The sequence below is a fragment of the Lutzomyia longipalpis genome, chromosome 2, assembly GCF_024334085.1.
Source record: "Lutzomyia longipalpis isolate SR_M1_2022 chromosome 2, ASM2433408v1".
Taxonomy (NCBI): Eukaryota; Metazoa; Arthropoda; class Insecta; order Diptera; family Psychodidae; genus Lutzomyia; species Lutzomyia longipalpis.
The window spans coordinates 34,913,474-34,936,048 of NC_074708.1; the positions used below are offsets into that span (position 1 = coordinate 34,913,474).

The window sequence follows — 22,575 nt, forward strand, 5'->3', positions numbered from 1 at the left end:
TTAAGCTTTATTCATTTTTTTTAACCCTTTTGCGTCCATGTGGAACATTAAGAACTTTGCTGTGGGTAAAATAATGTCTTTTTTAGCATTTAGAAAATAAAATATTTCAAAGAACGTGTAAAAGGTTAAAAATTCACTTTTGAGGCTCTTATTTTGCATTAAAAGATCTGAAATTAATTGCAACATCTTGGTCTGGGACAGAGTTGACAAGATAATAGTTTTTAGATAAAGATTAATCAAGAAATTCATTGAGGTTAACACTTGCCGTCTCTTTCTAACTCACGTTGGAAGAGGCAAAAAATGACAACATTGTATAGATTTTGACAGTTTTGAACGCACGCGACGGATAATTTTAGTTTTTCTAGAAGTTTCAGAGAAGGAGGACGTACAGAAAGCGCGTATACATTAAACAACGCCATCATCAGCATCCTGTTAGTTATTGACGTTGCAAGAAAGGACTGAAAGGATAAGCCAAGAAAGGACAATGCAGGAAAAAGCTGGTACATCAGATACGTCTCATCAGGCAAGGTCTGCTGGGGCATCTTCACCTGAACTTCCTGAACAAAGTGCAACATCAGCTTCAAATCAAGCTGCGCAAGGATTATTCCGATTATCCTCACGACGCATCCCGCAGCATGAGCAAAAGGTGCGACTACGGACCCCGAGTATTCCGCCCAGCACCTCATGTATATTCAACTGCAGCAATCCGTCAAATCTCGTCAGAATCCCAAAGATAGCAAGATTAGAAATGCTTATAGAACTGGGGTTTATCATTCTGGATACTGCAGTATGCTGCGGGAAACATCTTTACGACCCTTCAGATGACACAGACTTTACATATGAAGCTTTTTTGATGCTGCAAAACTTAAAGCGTCAGGACTACACTGAAATGACGGTTACTCAGATAGAGAACCTTTTACATGATATGCGTAACGAGATACTACGCCTGAGAGCAGGGAGAGCAGAGAAATGGAGGTACGGAAAAGATTAGGACATGACTTGATCTAAGCCAGGAAGAAGATGAACAAAATGATGTTAAAGTTAGCTATAAAAACTTATTTCAAATGAGGCTAAACTTGAGAAATAGTTACAAAAAAATCTTTCGGCTTGTTACAGAATTTGAAGCTTTTTACTGCCGGAAGTGTCGAATAATTAATATCTGAATTTTTTTTAAGAAGAAATGTTCCCTAATGAAGTTGATAAATGTAAAAAAAAAAAAAAAAAAAAAAAAAAAAGTTGATAAATGTAAAAAAAATCTATTATGTTTGAAATAAAAGTGATTTTAATGGAAATTTCTTAGTCGTTTTATTGAATACGGAATTGACTGATAAGCTGATCAACCTTTTGCGAGCTGTGCTTCTTTCCGTTGGAGGATCCGGTATTTCTAACCTTAAACTTGAAGATGAACAAAATGATGTTAAAGTTAGCTATAAAAACTTATTTCAAATGAGGCTAAACTTGAGAAATAGTTACAAAAAAATCTTTCGGCTTGTTACAGAATTTGAAGCTTTTTACTGCCGGAAGTGTCGAATAATTAATATCTGAATTTTTTTTAAGAAGAAATGTTCCCTAATGAAGTTGATAAATGTAAAAAAAAAAAAAAAAAAAAAAAAAGTTGATAAATGTAAAAAAAATCTATTATGTTTGAAATAAAAGTGATTTTAATGGAAATTTCTTAGTCGTTTTATTGAATACGGAATTGACTGATAAGCTGATCAACCTTTTGCGAGCTGTGCTTCTTTCCGTTGGAGGATCCGGTATTTCTAACCTTAAACTTGGAACTTAATTTTCTCCCAAAAAGGAAATATTTTTTCCAAGTTTTCCTTCAACGAATTTGAAGTAATTGAGCTTACCGGCTCAATAAATAGAGAAAATCTAAATAAATAGATTTCATTTTTTGATTACTTAAAAACAATTAAATTGGCCACAGTGGCCAGATGTGTCCTCCAATGGTTAAATTATGCCCAAAGTTGGAAAAATTCATACCCGAAAAAATATTTTAGAAGAACATAATTATCTCAGAAACCGCTCCATTTTACGATTTAAAGCTATCGTTGTAAAGGTCTTGATCTCAGTTAAATTATACCAAATTTTGAAGAAAAACGATTAAAGTGTTTTTGAAATATTTATTAAAAATTAATTGAAAAATTTTGTTTATGATTTAAGGTCCTCAAGCTCGCACAAGCTATCACTTAGGGAACTTTCAATATTTTTGAAAGTAAATAGCTTAAATTTGAATTTAATTTTTCTATGAAAAATTCTGACGACCATACTAAACGGCTTGACCGATCCTTGAAAATGAAGTATCAAGAAATAAAAATATTGCTTTAAATTTCAAATATTCGTATATTTCTTTAATTATATCTTACAAAAGTTGTCATCTCGCTCTGTATTATCTTTCTATCGCTTTTTTTTTTATAAGATCATAAACATGAGATTATGTTCACATAAGTAGTACCTTAAAATAGGAGGAATTAGGCTAGTGAAGTATATGATTAAATGATAAAGTTTATTTATATCTAACGATCTTTTTAACATTTTTCTTTAATTTTTTTTATTGACACGATTGTTTTACAGCATTATTTAATTGAGTATTTAGCATCACTGCTTCTTTTACATATCTCCCCTCACGTTTTTTTTTCTACAAGCTTCTAATTTTATATTTTTATTTACATTTTCTAAGTATTTTTTATACATACTTTTTCCTTTTTTTTTTACTCATAATCATGTACATAATAGTGGTAAAAAACATCATAAGTACTTTTTTATTGAGTAAAATTTCAAAATCAACAACGCGATAAAAAGAAATATTTCTTTTCTTTTTGTTACCTAATTCAGCAAAACAATTGTCATTTTTCTTTTATATTTTATTTGTAGGTATAAGATCATATATGTACATATTATGGTGGAATAAACATTTTCTTTTTTTTTTGGAATTCACTCTTAATCTCTCATTTCTTGCATCTTATATCGAGGAAAATTGTCCAGTACCCTCTTCAACTCTGCTCTTGAGTAATATTTAATGTCATATGTGGGGTATTTAATGTTTTTCTCTGCTCCTGAATCCACTTAAGTTTACACACAGTTTGCTGTGGAGGAGAAACGCAAGAATAATGAGCGGAGTCAGCTGCTGCGTAGAGCTTGCAATCTCTGCAACATTCTAATATCAAACACCCATATTGTGTATGTCATTCATCTAATGATCCATATGAATCTCTTTTTCTCTCCTTCGTCTGCATAAAAATGAAAAATGCGAGAGGTTCATCCATTACACAAATTTTGTACATTATTGCACTCTCAATCTGGTCGGTGGATTCACAAGCGTAAATTATCTCGCATGCTCCACGCTTTCTGCCGGAGAAGAAGAAAAAATATACATATAAAAATGCAAAGATAAATATATATAAACTGCAAAGATAAAAATTAAATATAGCATGGATGGAGCAGTATAAAGCGAAAGAACGGTAAGTAAAACTTACGGGCTGTGATTCTTTCTTTGTCAGTGAAATGTGAAATTGTCGGAAAATTGAGTATGGGCAAATTTTGAGGAAGGCTTTCTCGCGCACCGAATCACAGCCAACGCGCAGATAATTTGTGACAAGCCTTAGTCGTGGGCGTTGGCTGTGATTCGGTACGCGAGAAAGCCTTCCTCAAAATTTGCCCATACTCAATTTTCCGACAATTTCACATTTCACTGACAAAGAAAGAATCACAGCCCGTAAGTTTTACTTACCGTTCTTTCGCTTTATACTGCTCCATCCATGCTATATTTAATTTTTATCTTTGCAGTTTATATATATTTATCTTTGCATTTTTATATGTATATATATAATGTATATATCTATGCATTTATATATATTTTATTTTATTTTATATGTGTATATAAAACCCCCCGCTTCGCGGGGCGTTGGACTTATGCAACTCAGGATATGACATGTAAACTTTAAAACGCGATATCTCCGGAACGGCTTCATAGATTTTCTTCATTTTTGGCACGATGAAAGATATTATAGTCAACTATAACATATCAAAATATGAAGCAAATCTATAAAGCGATGCTCGAGATATTCATCGAAAACTCATCGAAAATTTTGTTTTTGATTTTTGGCCCCCTAGCGGTCACTTTTGAAACTTCGGATGTTCTAGAGAGTTGTAGGGCTCATTGAGATCTTTCATTTGAGCTCGAGTTGATCAAAATCGGTCAAGCCGTTTCCGAGTTATGGCCGATTTTCGATGAAGAATTGTGATGGCCATATTGGCTAAACGGCTTGGCCGATTTTCAAAAATAAGGTATCGTTGGAAAGGTCTTGATGGCCCCTATAACATATCAAAATTTCAGCCCTCTAGCTATAATAACGGCTGAGATATAGCGAAAACAAAATTTTGAGGTTATTCAAAATGGCGGACGGGGGGGTGGGGGGGTGGATTTGACATCATAATCGGATGTCTTCCACCCGATATATGAACTTTGCCGTTGACCGCAAGTCTCTATCTATTATCGTTCTCTTGCAATATTGCGTTATATTCCGGCCGGACGGACGGCCGGACGGACGGCCGGACGGACGGACGGACGGCCGGAAAGATTTTTGGCGCATACGTTTTTTGGAATGTGGGGACTCTAATTCGTGCTCATCCCGAGTTTGAGCCCGATCTGACGACTTTGCATTTTTGAGTGTACACAGAAGCTGTGCTTCTTTGAAGAAAGAATCACAGCTAAAAAAGCACGAGAACATTTCTCATCATCCCTCGGAAAATTGTTGAGCTATAAAGTGGAGCATTTTGTGGGGAAAATTTTTCGGGGGAAGCATCTGACGCAGATGGAAGCTCATTGATTTCGGTCTTTTCACGAGACTTTTATGGCGCAAAATAGATTGCTCTCAATTTGTCTTGGAATGAAAAGGCATTTTCATTCCAAGGGGCGATTTTAGGTTTTGGATTTATACATTTTTTCTTCCTTCTAACTTATAAAATAAATACGATGAGCTTTTTTTGAGGAGGTTTATTAAATTTTCTTTTTAAAGGACTTTATGAATAATTTAAGTGGAAGGAAGTTTTTTTCTTCTACATAGACCCAGTAAACAATTGATAGAGCCAAGAAATGCTCAATTATTATGGAGTTAATCAAGTGACTCAATGATTGATCAGTAATTGATAAAAGAGACCGTTCTGATTGCTCAATAATTGACCCACAATGTGGAACTACATTGATTCATTACTGACACTATCAATATTGAGTCAATTTTAGCTCAATCAATTTTTGATCATAAATTAATCAATTATTGAAAAAAAGTGTTCCTTCATTTTTTTGGTCAATTTATGCTTAATCACACAATTTCGTGAAATCATTGGATCGGAATCTGCTACCAAGAAACCCTTAAAATTGTTGAAAACAATGAAACAACAAATTCTTGAAATTTCAAACATTTCTTGGTCGCAAAAAAGGATTAAATTGATTAAATTAAAAGAGATAATGTGCTGAATTGAACTCTTTACAATCAATCAGATTCATTACCAATTGAGTAATAATTGTCCATCAATATGATTGTTCAACTATTGATCAATTGTTGAGTCATATTCTGCTACCAAGAAATCCTTTAAATTATTAAAAGGAGTTTATTCAGGCTAGTATGAAAGATGATCCTCTATCGCAGAACAATTTTAACCCATCTCATCTTGTAGGGGAACATAAAAAATAGAAGAATCGCGAGAGAAACTCCCCAATATCCACTGGGATCACATCGAAAAGTGCAGTGATAGAACAGTCCGGGAAAACATAACCTCAATTTGGGAACAACATTTAAATGAATAGGAGGAACTCCATTGTGTTCGACCAGCGTGGCATCGGGACCTCTTGAGCTTCTTTATAACCTTCCCAACCTTTCCTGCCTACCCGGATGAAGATTTGAATGATTTTTGCTTCACTTCTGTCTTTCCGGACTTTCCGTCGTTGAGTTTTTTTTTTCTCTTCTTGGAGTGCGACTCAACGACGGAAAGACAGAAGTGAAGCAAAAATCATTCAAATCTTCATCCGGGTAGGCAGGAAAGGTTGGGAAGGTTATAAAGAAGCTCAAGAGGTCCCGATGCCACGCTGGTCGAACACAATGGAGTTCCTCCTATTCATTTAAATGTTGTTCCCAAATTGAGGTTATGTTTTCCCGGACTGTACTTTCACTACACTTTTCGATGTGATCCCAGTGGATATTGGGGAGTTTCTCTCGCGATTCTTCTATTTTTTATGTTCCCCTACAAGATGAGATGGGTTAAAATTGTTCTGCGATAGAGGATCATCCTTCATATACCCGTACATAAATTCCTTTCTCAACAAATTCATGAAATTTCAAAAATTTTCAAAGCAAAAAGAAGAACTGAATTGAAAGACATAGTGTGCTGAATTGAACTGTTTTCAATTAATCATATTTGTGGTGCCCTGGGCCCTCCCGGTCCTCCCAGATACGGCACTCTTTAACACTCACGAGGTGGGCACCCTCGCTGTCAATCTATTTACATTTCAACTGTCACTGACACTGACATGTTTCATACATGTTTCATGTCAGATCACCACAATATTGATTACCAATTGAGCAACAATTGTCTATCAATATGACTATTCAACTATTGACCAATTGTTGGATCATATAAATCCTTGAAATTACTGAAATATCAAAGAGTTCTTGGTTGCAGAATATGACCCATTAAATATCAATCTAACTGATCAATTTGATCATCTGTGTAGATCTATATTGACTCATTATTGAGCTCAATAATTGGTCAATTTTTGAGCAAAATTTGTTTACTGGGTATCTAAATGGCAGTACATATGCAAAAAATTTGATTTTATAAATTTTATTTAAATTATAGATTAATGTAGCAAAGAAAAATATTCAACCAATTAAAATTATACTGTTCAGGTAATGTTACTCTGAATTTAAAGATGGATAAACTGATGAACTTTCTTTACTAAAGTAAGTACCTATATATACCGTTGTAGCCTTCCGAGGAGATGAGTAAAAATGAAAAATCCCCTTCTCGCATTTTCCACTTTAGACACCCCTTACTCTTATTTCCTACCAGGAGGGTTGGTGTGGGTGGCTAAATGGAATTTCCGAGACATTCCATGGTTTGTTAATTTGGTCTTATGAGGAAATTCAAGAGCGAATGAGAGAAAATGAGCCATCTCTGAGATGAGAAATAAATCCACGAGTTATTTATACAAATTTTACTCAATTACTTTTATATATACATTGACTCACGACATTATTGTTATATGTCTCTTTCTTTAATTTCATACCGTGGCTTTTTCGGGGGGTTGGGAATGATTCTTTTTTTTTCATTTTGATGGGGGGTGAAGGGAGGCTATTGTGTTGGGGGATCATGTGCGCAAAATGATTTTCGTGACATCTCATTTTGCCTCGTTGGACGTTGTTGAGATTGTCGAGGGGGCCTCTTGGAAAGTTAATATTCACAATTACAGACGAGAGAGAGAGGGTGGCTTTTTGTGGTGGTGGTTGGGGGTGGAGAAGTGTGTCTGGAGAGGTCTCACAGTGGGGAGGTTGCCTGGGGCGGGATGAAAGAGAAGAGACTTTTGTGCCTTTCCGGAGGCTCCTTCTGTGGACACGTTTTTCACCCTCTCGGTCCATCGTGTGGCACCCAATAAGAGGGTTAAATGGCCGATTAACACGTTGCTTTCGAGATGATTTCAGGGGATGATGACTCTGGGGGGCATTTTTCTCATCCACATCACACCATTCAGCCAAACATTCCGTAAATCCATGTATACCACACCACATGTATGCCCTCCATATATAATGTATATATGTATATATAGCGTGTGTTTGCTTATACATTAAATTTCTCCTCTATATCCCGTCCATCTCATATGTATAAATGCTACAACCTTCGGGGAACGGCCTTTTTTGCTCCTTCCATAAATACATATTTATATTAAAATAGAAATGAAAGATAAAAGTGCGGAAAGGATCCCTCCGCGCCCATATAATGCATTTCAATGAGTTTCTCCAATGGAGATTTCAACAGAGGTATATGTGAGTGAAACAATAATTTTAATATTCTAATACTCTTTATGAATTTTACATTTAATACCTCGCACTGTCTCTTGAGCCTTTGCTCCATTTATATACTTCACTCTCATCCTTCCAGCCTTTTGCTTTAACGATACATAAAGGATATATGTATGTAAGTACATAATATTCACGAGAAAAAATCATTCTTTCATATTTGCCCTGACATTCATTTCAAATCTTTTCATTATTACTTTATTTATTTGAGATGTGAAATTTTATTTTTAAACATAATTATTAAAATTATGAATTTGAAATAATTTTATTAATTAAAAAAGACAGGGTAATTTTGTAGTTTTCTTTTTAAAAAGTTTCTTAATGTTTTTTTCGGTATTATTGCTTAAAATTCTGCCGAGATTAAGAAATCCCAAGGGGTGTTTATCTGGCGAATATTTTGTTTTTTTTAAGCGAATCATTCGAATATTTCCGAAGATCTGAATATTTGACTTCACATGAACATCTTTTGCTAAAAACCGATTAATTCAAAACAGAAAAAAAAAATCAAAAAACGTATTTAGGAAATTTTGGTTTGAATTTAGTCTTTTTTGGGTAGAATTTACTACTTTTCGGTTAGAATTTAGTCCTTTTTTAAGTTTAAATGAATTTTTTTTAAATAAGTTTTGTTCCTCGATCATTGAAATTTTGAGATTGAAAACTAAATATAATATCGGCTTGAATTTAGCCTTTTTTGGGTTAAATTTACTACTTTTTGGCTTGAATTTACAACTCTTTAGCTTGAATTAACTACTTTTTAAACTTCAATTTTAGTATTTTTTAGACATTTATGTAATATTTTTTAAAGCTTTTTGAGATTTGAGAATGCCTTTTCAGGGTTGAAAACCAAATACTTTGAGGCTTGAATTAACTACTTTTTGTTCTTTCTAGGCCTAAATTAAATATTCTTAGCTGTGATTCTTTCGAATTTAAGCTTTTATTCCTCAATCTCTGCCTTTTTATGCCTAAAAAGAATTTTTATGCTTCAATTTTAAGCTCTTTTAGGCTTGAATTTAGCATGATTAGGTGTGAAATTACTATTCGGTTTGAATTTAGTTCTTATAAGGTTTGAAATAAATATTTTTTTAGGCTTCTATTTCTCAATCTAAGCCATTTAGAGTCTGAAATTCAATATTTTGATTTCTCTGGCAAATCATCCGAATATTAGCCAATATTCCGAATATTTCCGAAGATCCGAATCATTTCATTCAGATAAACACCCCTTGAGAAATCCGCTTCTTTCATCTGAATTTATTTTTCTTTTATTAAATTCTTCTACGCGGAAAATTTTGATGATTTTCTCAAATCAAACAAAGAAAAACGAATAATCATCTGGGGCACACACACCGTTCAGAATTGCTTGCTCTTTAGCAATCAAGGAAGGATTTCGATGCAATTTGAAAAATCATCATTACACATGAGGAAAATTTCATTCGTCACTGTAAAAAGTTTTCAGGGAAAAACTCTTTTCTCACTTTTGATTGGAAAAGAGCAAGAGTTGTTGAAAATCACGCCATAATTTGGCATTAGTTGCTTAAATCCTTAAAAAAAACAGCTTATAAGGAAAACTATCTATCTCTCTTTCAGCGTCTATCTATCTAAAAGAAAAGTCTCTCTTTTGAAGTTTTATTTTCAGGAAGGTGACGTTTAATCTTTTTTTTCGCAATTTCAGGTATAGTTAAAAAAAATAATAAATAAAATTTATTAAAAAAATATTATGTAGTTCTTATGCAAATTCTGGAGTGTATATATATTTTTATAAAATATAAGGAAGGGAGCATTAATAGAGGATGTCTTTGCCTAAGTATCACTTATTCCAAGATGAATGTATACCTCACGCAAGTTGAATTAGCTAGCTTGGAAATTTGAGCAGAATGAGCCCTCGTTAGAACTCGCCTGAGAGACGCCGCCGCAATTTCTTAGACGCTGGTGCGACGGGCAGGAAGTGCTGGGATTATAATCACAAGCGCGATGTAACGGCGGCCGTACGGCGGCGCTGGCGCTTCTTCCGAGCGGCCCCTGGAGGTATCATTCATGATGAATACTTCGACTGGAAGCGCCAACGCTGAGACTCCAGCGCCGAATTGCATCGTTCCGCCGAGATACCCTTCTCATGCAGATGCCGTGAATCCAGGCAAACATTTATTTTGGAGTGCTGCAGGAGACCCCCATCTCGGGATCGCCACACTTGATTCTCTGAGTCATCACAGAACTTCATCACGATCATAGAGCTGTGAGCAAAATTGACTAGAGTGAGGCAAAGATCGTGATGACGGATCTGCCCACGTTTTGTGATTGACCACTCTTGGTTACCACCGCTGTCGTGACATTGGTATAAACCTGAAAGGGAAAGTAGGAGGATTCAAAAAAATAAATATTATTCTTGATTTTAACGAATCAAATTTTAAGCCGAACATTCAGCTTCTTAAGCCAGACCTATGTTTTAGAGTTAGGCTTTAAGATTTTAAAATTAGGTTTTACAGGTTTTGAGGTCAAGATTCTATTGTTTGCAAGTTGGATCAGGCTTCAATGTCGGTATTTCTGACGATTTTATCAATTTAGAAATATTCCAAAAAATCCTTTAGCTCCGAATCAGCTTGAGCCAATGTAATCTAACCAAACTTGTCTAAGACCCTTAAGTCTAGCTTAGGAAATTTAATCTCGGTTAAAGAACCTTAAAACTTATTAATAAGCTAAGAACCTAATTTGGGAAACCTTTTCAAGCAAACTTGTTCTAAAAAAAAAACTAAGCCCTAAATAAGGAAACTTAGGCCTAGCTTAACAAAAAATTTAGGCTAGATAAACCAACTTAGTTACTTAGCCCTTGCTTAGGAAACTAAATCCCGGCTTAAGAATCCTAGGACTTATTAATAAACTAAAGCCTAGTTTAAGAGACCTCTAAAGCAATCCTAAGCGTGGTCTTAAAATTTCAAGTCAATTTAACAAAAAAAAACTAATCCAAAATCGTATCGGTTAAATAAAGAAAAAGGCAACTCACCAACTGTTCCATCTGTAAGATGACCCATTGTATCCAGGCAATAGGGTCCTTGCCTGAGACTTCCCAAAACCGTCGTCTCTGGCACCACCAATTCCGGATATACATTCTCCAGATACCATTTGAATGGTTTGCATTGGAGCTTTCGCCTGAGCTCCATTCGGTCATCGATACTGAAAGGAAGACGACGATGCGAGATTAATGGTGAATCACTTTCAATATCATCTCCCAATCGCCCTTTCAGTCATGGGAGGATTTTCTCACATGCTTATATAGGGAATTCTTATACGCATGGATTTCACGAAATGGTAATTTTTCACATCTCTCACATTCACCATTTTTATGGCTTTATGGCTCAAGAGAGCAAGAGAGAGATGATTTCCGCACATGATGATAAATATTCCCCGCCAGGGACGTGAAATGTTCAAATCTTTTCTCCCACATTCTTTTGCTGTCAATTAAATTGATAAGAAAGGTATATATACGCCTTTGAGGTTGCACTCGCAAGTATGACAGTAAAAAATTGCTTTTAAAGCTTTTTCCTATATGCTGTATATGTATATAAACTTCCTCTCCAACCCCCCTCATACCTGAACCAACACGGAGCTTGTGATACGACATTCAATATTGATGAGATTTTGAGCTCATTGCTATTCTTGACTTTTTTTGCCACACCATGCTATGTACTCCTCTTAGTGCTACTTTTCTTTAATTATTCCACCCTTAAAACCATAGGATCGGGGCCCTCGTGAGAGGCAATTAAAACTCTCCCATTATCTGTCACATTGAAATTTCATGCAATTTAATTGCATTCGTGTGTTTATCGCGGCAACTTTTCTCATTTTCGCCAGGCGAGGCGTCGCATATAGCATTCGAGGATTTTCATCTGGAGGAAAGCCTTTCTTGCGGAAATTAAATTTCAAGTTCGTGGCGGGAACGTTAGAGGAGCGCGCTTGGTAATTAATATTTTGTGGGTATTGTTTGATTGGCGTGTGGACTAAATTCCTCCATCTTCACTTTCGCAGCCAATTGATGGTGAAAAAAGCTCGCGCAAATTGGCCAACAAATTAATTGGATGGTTAAAAAAGTGAGTCATAAAGTAGCTTTATAGTGGTCTCTATGCGCTCAATGAATTCTGAGTTACTCTTGACAAGAATGTGGCTTCTGTTGTTGGGGGTGTAGAAGAGCAGGAGGGCGAAAAAATTGTAAGTATTTATATGGAGAGATTTTAAAGTTAAAAATTCCCCAAAATCATCAAAAATCATAAAAATTTTCATTTTTTTGGGTATTTTTTTGAAGGACTTTAGCTAAAAATTTACTTGAGCTTTCAAATATTTTGGAAAAAGTTGTGAACAATTTTTTATTTTCAAAAGGAGCTTATTCATTTTAAAGGAGTCTCATGAGCGTCATTTAATATCATTTACTGACTACTAGACATAGGAAACTTTGTAAAGAATCATAAAAAAAATTAAAAAAAAAATTAAAGGAACTTAGTCACTGATATGTAGTTAAATTACCCATTAGAGCAATAATTGGGACACAGTTAATTTTGTAAAAGATAAAAAGCGAATAAGAAATCGCTAAAGAAACTTCTTATATCCCACTGAGATTAGCTGCAAAAACCAGCAAATTTTTTGTACAAAAATGCAAAGAATGACGTCACTATTGGTTTTTTGCCTCAAAGCCTGAAACATACAGATTTCTTGCTAATACTTATTGTTTAAGCAAAAAATACAATATTGACGTCATTGATTAAATTTTTCGGCAAATCTTTACCGACTTTTTCCAGCAAATCCCAGTGGAAAACAAGAAGTTTCTTTGACGATTTATTATTTTCTTTTCATCCTTTACAAGATTAACCATATTTGATTGTATTTTTTAATAAATTATTTTCCATATTTCAGTGAATAAACTCCTTTCTTTTTTCTTTTCTTTATTATTAGCTTCATATTTAGCTCAATTGTATATCTTTCCAATAAACAATTTCATAAGAGCGTCAAAAAGGAAAAAAAAACTACTACTACTGTTGTTATACCTGTAGGTAGGGGAACGTGGCCTAATTCCGACCTCCAAAGGTCCGCGTAGAATGAGAAAAAATGGTTTTTTTTACCACCCTCCCACCCGAATTAGAAAGTCTGTAGTCACAAGGAGAAAAAAAATGGTATAAAATAAAAAGCAATATTCTAAAATTTCGTATCACTTTAAAGCCCATTTAATGCTTTTTTAATTCCCTTAACTTTCTACATTTAGAGTTTTATCAGTTTTAAGTAATAGAGGATTGAAAAAGACCTTAAGAGGTACGAATTGGGCCACGTTCCCCTACATAAGATATTTAAAAACTTTGAAACTTACTTTCCGAAAGCGATGTTCTTGGCAAGAGGAACTGATGCATAGTAGTACTGCTTGTAGTCATCCATCCAGACCTCAGCAGCTCGGCGGGTGTTTCGTGCAAAAACATTCCCACTGCCTCCTGGGAAGGTATAGGGATGTCTCTTCCGGAAGACATGGCCTACACGGCTGCATGGTATAATTTCTAGACTACCCCCACATTGCCATACCCTAAAGCTAATTTCTAGATTTTCCCCACCCCAAACGTCCATTTTTGTGTCATACTTCCCGAGACGCTCAAAGTATGTTTTGTCAATCACAAAGAGCCCACCAGCAATCATTGGGGTACGAATTGCTTCAGTGGGATCCTTTAGTCGTGCTTGTCGTTCACCCGGATTGAGGTATTCCCATTTGAACACAAGGTTCCAATCAAAGCCACCCCTTAGGTCGGCTGATGCTCCAATGTACTGAAATGTATCCATACTGATGACATCAATTACTGGGCACACCACCCTCGTGGGATCTTCTGCCACTCGCTCAAGGAGGGGTTCGAGCCAGTTCTCATTACATTCACAGTGACTATCGAGGAATGTGAGAACATTGGCAATGGCTGCATCCGCCCCACGGACACGAGAACGCACAAGACCTTCGCGCTTCTCATTTCGTATTACACGAACTTTATTGATCTTTGCCAATTCGAGACCATCATCAGCTGCAAGGAAAATTAAAAAGAGAAAAATGTTAAATTTTCATTGGAAAATCTATAAAAATTTTCCATTTAATTAGGTTTTAATATAATACTAAATAATCTAATGTCTGTACGTATGTATATACTTATGTATATACATAGATAGGCACCTTTTTAATCAAATCACATTCATCCTAATTGAATCACCAAGAGACAAAACTACTCTATCCCCGAGAAAGTTTACATCTCAGATATCTCTCGCCTTACACCCACATACTGCATATCTGTGAGGTGGAAAAGTGAGAGATCAATCATCTCGTAGGATTTAATGAAAGAGGCACCGATAGACATCACCCTAGATTTTCCATGAAAACCCCGAAAGTGAGACCCTTGAAATGTTTTCAGTGAATTCAAAAAAACCCCATACTTGGAGCTTTTGCTATAAGTATTAGTCTTTCTCCTCTTCTTACATCATCCGCTTTTTTTCGTTTCCCTTGGGGTGGCATAATTATTTCGCATAAAAAATCGTTTCTGCTTTATCTCGTCTGCCGCGTGTGACTCTCGGGAAATAGGATGGGAACTCACTTTAAGCCTCATGGGGGATTCTTATATTTTCTTCTTTCACAGAAAAGTTTCAAAAGATATTATGAGTGGAAATATTATGAAAAAAAAACTATGGGCTTGAAAAAAAATCAGTTTTTTATGAATTGTAATTTTTAATATACTCAGCACTTATACCTACTTATTAGTTACCTTCATCTACAACTTAGAGTGTTTTGCATTATTTATTCGGTTAATTAATGCTAATTTTCTGCAAATTCACACATTTCTCTAAAATTGCAAAAACCTTACTAATTCAAAGAGCTAACACATTAATCTAAAAATATGTCTCGAAGGTTTAATAATGAATTCAGTTGGTTTGAATAAATAATTTCCATAAATATTAGATTAGTTGCTGGTTGGGTGAATGATGTGAAAATAACCTGTGAAAGTTTCATGTGAAAGAGAAAAAGTTCTACCGTCATAAATTCCGAGGGTTTCAAGCGAAAGTGGTTTGAGTGAGATTATCACAAAATCCTTTTTCACACTCTCACCCTAATTTTTCACAAATGTTATCTCGTGGTTCGTGTGACAGCCGGGGCCAAGGATGCGGGACGACCCCGGGAGCGATTGAACTTCCTTTTGCGGTCGAAAGTGGAGAATCAAATCCACAGCAAATTCATTCACGGATATGCGTATTCACTCGCAAGTTTAGAATTGAGGAGCCGAAAAGCTCTATTTGCAAAAGAGAGACATTGAGGGGGGTGTGATTCGTGATTGAGAGATTGATTCCAGAGTCAACCGAGTGTGATGAGGTTTTTCTATGTCATTGCCATTTTATACCATTCTCTAGATCCATATAGACGTCGCTCCTTTCTGCCATTCTGCACATTTGATTGGCATCTCAAATGGGTTCTACTTGGTGAGATTGTAAATTATTTTGGTGCTGCGAGGGGGTTGAAATATGACATTATGAGATTTCTAATTTTCACTCTCGTACACGCGTTAAGGCTGCACCTTAGGGGTGGGAAACTATTTTATTTAATCTCTTTAAGGAAATTCAAAAAAAAATTAAATTATTAACATCTGTTCTATTCTCTTCATAATCAAACACACAATCCTTCGTTCAAATATCAAAAGGATCCACCTGAATATGAGCATTGCAAAATTATTTACATAATCACAGAAATAGTATCTACTAATGCACCTATAAATATACAAAACATTATTAAAGCAGAATAATTAATAAACTTCCAACAAATTCCAATATTAATATAGAATTCAACGTTTTCAATGAAAATTGAATTAGGAAAATACTACACACAGCCAAAAGGCATTTATCAGCCCCCAGTGGCATCCCTAATCCACCTTTTCCAACAGGTAATTGTTGGATTTTCATGAGCACCCCGTCACGCAATAATCTTTGTGTTTTGAGAGTGAACATGCCATTTTGCAAAGTGCTTTGATGTTTTCCATGGAATACCAAATGAGATTTTCAGTGTTGGCTAGAAGGTATGGGTGACCGAGAGAGCCTGAATAATTGGCACTAGGGGTGATGCGTGACAACATTTCAACGGACGCCAAAATAGCCCCCTGGAATTCCAAGTTGGGGACGCCGTGAAAACATTTTCAGCAATGTTCTCCGTGAATTAGCCCACAAACCGCGTGCCTTTTTGCCAGAACTCACCAGTGCATGGAACAGGGGTGCCCCCCACCCCCGCATCCATGGAGAAGCGGGAAACCTCCTTCCGCCTCTTGAATTTACGAGGGTACACCATTTTAATTAAAGAGGATATAAGAGTGTTTTAATTTGTTTATACAAACTTTTATTATTAAATTTGAAAGTGAAATGAAAATTCTGAAACTCCATGAACCAGCAACATATTAGGGATGACACCATCTCGTCCCAGAGGGAGACCGGATAACGTTCTCATCTCGGGGTGATTATCATTTTTAGAGGTGAAGAAAAAGGATCTGGCTGTAGTCGTTAAAAGGCACACATTTTGGCAGAAAATGTGGTGCTCATGTTGGCAAATTTGGACGACAGCTGGACTAAAGGGTTAGTAGCGATTTGAGGGTGAGAAAGTTCTACACCATATTTCGATTTTATATATAGATGATGTGGGGTTAAATGTATAAGGGTAAGAAAAATGTACATATTAATATTCTTTCTAGAATCTTGTCATTCATTGTCGAAAAGAGCTCGTGAAAGAAAACTCAAGCTTTGAAGGGTTTTTAAAAAATAAAATTTTAATTTTCTTTTGAGGTAATTTTTCTGTAATTTAGGGCATTTGATTTTTAACAATATTTCAAAATATAGCTTGAATCGGTTTATTTTTGAGATGAGACTAATTTGTGTAATTGTCGATGTATTTAATGTGATTAGCACATCAATTGTGGGATCATCTAATCATGTTGGAATTAATCGAGTTATATTAATTAAAGTTATATCCCATACAATTATTAAATCGATTTCAAATTGTAATTAAATAAATACCCTAATTCGCTTAAACAAGAGTTAATAAATTTAAAGTATCCCTGATAATTTCCTAATTTATTTCGTATAGAATCGAAAATTCAAACACCCCCTACATTTTCTGAATAAAAGTATTATATGGTATTCCTTTCAATTCTGTGTCAAAAGACTCACAGAACCCGCAAATTCGTGGTGGAAAAATTTCATTGAGGAAAATAAATGAGGTAGAAAAAGGAGCGAATACTTACGATGATCGCTGAAGTCATCAACCAAAATTATCTCTTTGATCAAATGTTCCGGACTGCGGTTGAGTACGCTGCAAAGAAAAAGAGAAACAATGCTTGAGATTCGGGTGGGGGTGTGAGAGGACCAGAATGTTCTGGTGAAGAAGAAAAAAATAAGGAGTCATAAGAAAAATTACTCTCTAAACTTTCTCCTTTTCATCGTCTTTCGCCACGCAGACGTGACCTCATTGAAGTATTTTACACTTCTTTTCTCCACATCTTGGTGAGGACAATTGGATAGCATTGGGGTGGTGTTATGCTTCACGAAGGCGATTTGTATGTTTCATGGTGGGATCTTTGAGGTGATTCTCACAACGAAAGATATACTATAAGATTTCATTGAGTCTTTCGTCAAAAGCCACGAGCTTTTCGGGGAGATTACAGCAAGATTAGATGCTTTGGGGTGATTTGATGGGAAAATCCCGGAAGAAAAAAACAACTCTCCCATTGATTGTTGAATGATTGTCACCCATACAAGGGCACAAAGGGAGGAAGAAGAAAAAAATTAACAAAGATTGTGCTCCGTCGCTAGTATAGATAGCAAAATTACATAGCATACCAGGAGCTATTAAAGTGCGTAAGTATCGTAACATAAACACCACATGGAAAACGGAAGAGGGACTTCCATGAAAACTCTCAAAACCACCCTCTAGGGACCGAGTTGTGCTCAAAAGTTTCATTGGCATTAGGAGCGACGTCGTTTCGCCAAATCTTTTAAATTTATATTTTCCCAAAATGACAAAATAAAGTGTAGCGGTGGGTATTGTATGCAAATTTTTTTGGTATAAAAGCTCAACTCAACAAAGCGCATTGGTAAAGAAGACCATCTTTAAAAATTTTTTGTAATTTATTAGGAATTAATAATTTAAAGGTTTTCTTTGCTTAGTTATATGTTAAAAAATCTTTTAAAAAAAGCATAATTTTTGAAAAAAAAAACAAAATATTTTTTGGTAAAATATCTTTAAAAAATCTTTATAGAAACCCTTGATACACGTTTTCTATACCATGTAGAGAATTTAGTGAAAACTCAAAGTAAATTCAAGCTTTAGAAATTACGTAGTTCCCTTGTTAGACGGATAATTGTCTCAAACTATGCTTGATTCCAAACTATTGGGCATTTTAAAATACCTACTTGTTTTTACCTATTATATGCATACGTATACATAATGTAATAGGTACCTACATAATATATCTTAATAATTACATGCAATGGAAATAATTAATTTTTAATAAAAAAAATGTGAAATAATAATTAGTAATGAGATATAATTATTTCACACCAGTTTTTGAATAAATTTTAAACTGTTGATTTTTCGCAAGACTATTATGTTGATGGAGGAAATTGGTAATTAAAAAATATATACATATAGATAAAAATTTAATTTCTGTAAAAATTATTCATGGAATTTTATTATTGAAAACTTAATGAAAATATATACACACACACATATTATAGATTGGCAAATTATAATGAAATATGGAATATTTTGTTTATTTTATTAACTTTATTGAGAGATTTTTATGGGAAATTGAGAGGCATCTACTTTTTTTTAAATAAATTATTATTACTTTTTGCTCAAATAAAGTAATTATTTTAGCAGAGATTCTTTCTTTTAGATACAGCACAACTTCTTTGTATCAATTAATTTGAATTTATTGAAAAAAAATTTAAATTCATCTTTCAATTAAACTGAAAATACAATTTAAAGGCTCTCTTATGGGGCAATTGATTTTACTTTGAAGCACCTACTCATAATCTCGTGCAAGGAGTAAAGGAACAAGATGACTCGTGGAATTCAAAGAGTTGAGTAAATTGTTAATTTTGAGAATTAAAGAGCCTGTGATATATGAGAGTTTTAATTAACTTTGGTAGAGTGATGATGAAAGTTGAGAATTCGCTTATGGCGAAGAAATACGCATCTCATGATATCTTATATGATCTTATATGTTATGTATGTAGGTAATAAGGCTACCTCGCATGTTCACCTGAATATTTTGATATTTATAGAACTTATTTAAGGGTATACCACATTCGACGCCAGTCACATTTTCTTGTCAATATTTGCTAAGTAATCCTGTGATGAATTAGAAACTTTTTTCCCGCCATTTGTGCGCTCAATTAAATTTCTACGCGCGGAGAATTTCCATCCTACCCATTGACTTTCAGTTACATGGATGGGTGGGAAGGGTACACGGAAGCTTCCTCCGGGGTTTCGCTCCAGTGAATTCGCTGCTCTTAGATCCATGACGTGCGGAGGAATGAAAAGCTCTGGTGGAATGGGGAGGGGGGGGGGGTGGGGGTGTACTTGAGAAAAGGGTGAACGTGCCATAATGACAAGAGTGGGCAAATGCGGCATCCTCGAACTCGCTCCATTTGGTATTTGGTGTTTTGTTATGTAAATAAATGGGCGAACGGTGGCCTAGGAGGGCTCGAGAGTTTGGTACCACAAGTCAGAACAGTAGCAGCCGTGGTGCGGCTACTTTGGTTTTATACCAACCCCCATTTAATGTGCTTCCCCCCATTTATCCCTCTACAACTCCACCATTTACCCACCCTCACCATATATATGTTTATGCGGAATAGGAGTGAATCTATCTACTAGGATGAGTGGGTGTGTAGCGCGGGAGTCTTGTATGAATAGACATCTCCCAGTTGTGGCTCAACGACGAGCTAATCGACAGCTACACTACGAATTGTGGATGAGATGCGAGAGGCATCTATTTGTGCGACAACCCAACTGGAACTCTCTCATTCTGGTATTATATGCCAAGAGTCAGTTGATCCTAGGCGATCGCCTATCTGTCCTCAGGCTTAATTAGCGCTCTCGTTTGTCGCGATAATTAATGTCTCATTCATTCTACGATGCTGCAGAATATACCCCCCTTCGCTGCCACATAAATAGCTTCTACGAGTTAGTTTCTGTGGCAACAATTGCGGACATTCCCGCTGGGAGATGACAAAAATGCACCCCAACAAAAACACTACCCTGGGAATACCGAGCGACACTGCAAAGACCATATATGTAGATACTACGTATTCCGCAGAGAGTGACATACAAAATGGAACACGTCACAATACAATGAGACTTCGGGGTGTTTGGATAATTAAATCGGCGAATTTGTGTAATTGTTTGTCTAGTTTCTTGTTTGTAGACTGAATTGTTAAGTTTTGGGAGGATTACATGTAGGTATACAAAGATCCTCAAATCATCATTATATATAGAAGAGAGGCGAACAACTTCTCTTTCATTTTGTTTTATTCCCTTCATTATATTTGCAACAAAATGCTTTATATCAAGATGGCTGATTTATGTATCCCTTAAATAAACATGATGTTTAAGAACATAGCTATTTTGTAAGATGAGCATTAAGGAGTGGAGCCATAATTTTGATTCAAAGCAATAATTTAATGTTAACACAATGAAAAAATATTATCTATTTTTATTAAAAAAGTTCATTGAAAAATAAATTACTTTTTCGGATAGGACTTAACACTCAAATTAAGCAAAACTTGTTACAATTATTGTAATATATAGTGCTACTATAGATCTTTGTATCTCTTGCATATAAAATAAACTATCTATCTATCTATCTATCAATTTAAAAGTTTTTAGGCTTAAATTTAGTCCTTTTAAGGCTTAAATAAATTTTTCGGCTTGAACTTAATATTAGACATGAATATAGTATTTTTTAGGCATGAAGTTCGTGCTTTAGGGTTTGAATTTAGATGAATTTTAAGCTTAAATTTGGCTTATGTATTTTTGGCTTAAATAAGTACTTTTTAGGCTATTTCTTGATAAACTGTCTTTTATGACTCAAAACTAAAAGCCCAGTACCTATTTTGATTTTTTTTTAAAGAATCATCCTAATATTTCTAAAGATCCGAATATTTTTATTCAGATAAATATCCATTGGATAAGTTTCAAATTATAACAAAACTTTTTCCAAATAAAACAAATTGTGTATTAATTCAAAATTGAATTTAAAAAATAAAATGAAATTGCTTTTAGATATTGTAGAGTAATTGAAAATTTCTATACCCTTTGGTATCTTAAAATGTTAGGAAATAAAAATTCTATACCAGGATATCTTTTGGGAAATAAGAAAGAGTAGGTACACCTACCGCATAGTGCAGAATGTTAGAAATGAGGAAAATGCTACAAATTCCCATTTCTGTTCTATCAATTGCCACTCCGAGTGAATTCCCATGCGAAATGCACAGCTTTTGTTGTGGATTTAATCCATTTTGGCAGATTTAATGACTTCACCTCAACATAATCTCTGGAAATACTCATGCTTTCTACACCCAGCAGTGGCAAGGCTCTCTATTTTCCCTCCATCGTAAGGACACAATTAAATTAAAGGAGAGAGTGCGAAGGACAAAGTGTTTATTAATCAAATTTAAGGAATATAAAGAGCCTCAAACCAACCACATACTTAATATAGTTAATTCGAATAAATGTCCAAGTCTTCGGAAGCATCCATTACACACACTGGAATGTTTTCCATGGTACCTACATATAGCAAAAGTTTCCAATTTGCCTGTCATGTTGAAGGTGGTTTGTATTGAAAGAAAGTATGTATACATATATCTAATTTTCTTGTATGAAAAACTTTCTTTTGCCATACAAAAGTCTGTTTAAGGTAGGTATAGAATGAAAAAGCTATGGGAGAGTATGAGAATGGAATGGGTAAAAACATGTAGAATATAGTTTCTTCTTCCAGTTTGATGTACAAACAGTGCATGAGAAAGGGGTTGTGAGCTCAAAAAGAAATCGGCAACTCTTGGGAATTTTCAATCTGCCAACAAGTTACTCGGGGATATGTTTGAGAGTAGAGTATTACACTTAAAAGGACTCTCTGTAACATTCTACAAACTTCTCTCTCTATATATACCCCACCGTTTTCTGTGTACCTTCTGTTTTTCTTACTTATACCCTCTCCCCGGTATGGAGAATAGTTTTCTAAAAGCTAATTCAATTGCAACCCTCTCCCCAACCCTTATCATCGCCCCCACCTAACGGTAGAATAATCTTTTTGTGTTCTTTTTCTAATTCTTAGAAGATTAGTTTTCTTTGCTTGGAATCTTTCAATGACTATGAGAAAAGTTTATAGTGTTGTATGAAAAATTTCAAATATTTTGCATGTTGGGAAGAAAATATTAGAATAGAAAGAAAGTGAGTGAGCTTTTC

The 22,575-nt window shown here is 35.0% G+C and overlaps 1 protein-coding gene across 2 annotated transcripts in view; it reads right to left on the reverse strand.

The window, feature by feature from the left end:
• Nucleotides 1-6,602: 6,602 nt before the first annotated feature.
• Nucleotides 6,603-22,575, reverse strand: part of LOC129790206 (polypeptide N-acetylgalactosaminyltransferase 2) — a 101,761-nt gene continuing 85,788 nt past the window's right edge. For both annotated transcript variants that reach the window (XM_055827593.1, XM_055827592.1), the window contains 4 exons: nt 17,348-17,415; nt 13,420-14,107; nt 11,071-11,240; nt 6,603-10,412 (listed from right to left, as the gene is read on the reverse strand). In XM_055827593.1, coding sequence (XP_055683568.1) covers nt 10,105-10,412; nt 11,071-11,240; nt 13,420-14,107; nt 17,348-17,415 — 1,234 coding nt within the window. In that variant the 3' untranslated portion in view covers nt 6,603-10,104. The remainder of the gene's footprint in view (nt 10,413-11,070; nt 11,241-13,419; nt 14,108-17,347; nt 17,416-22,575) is intronic.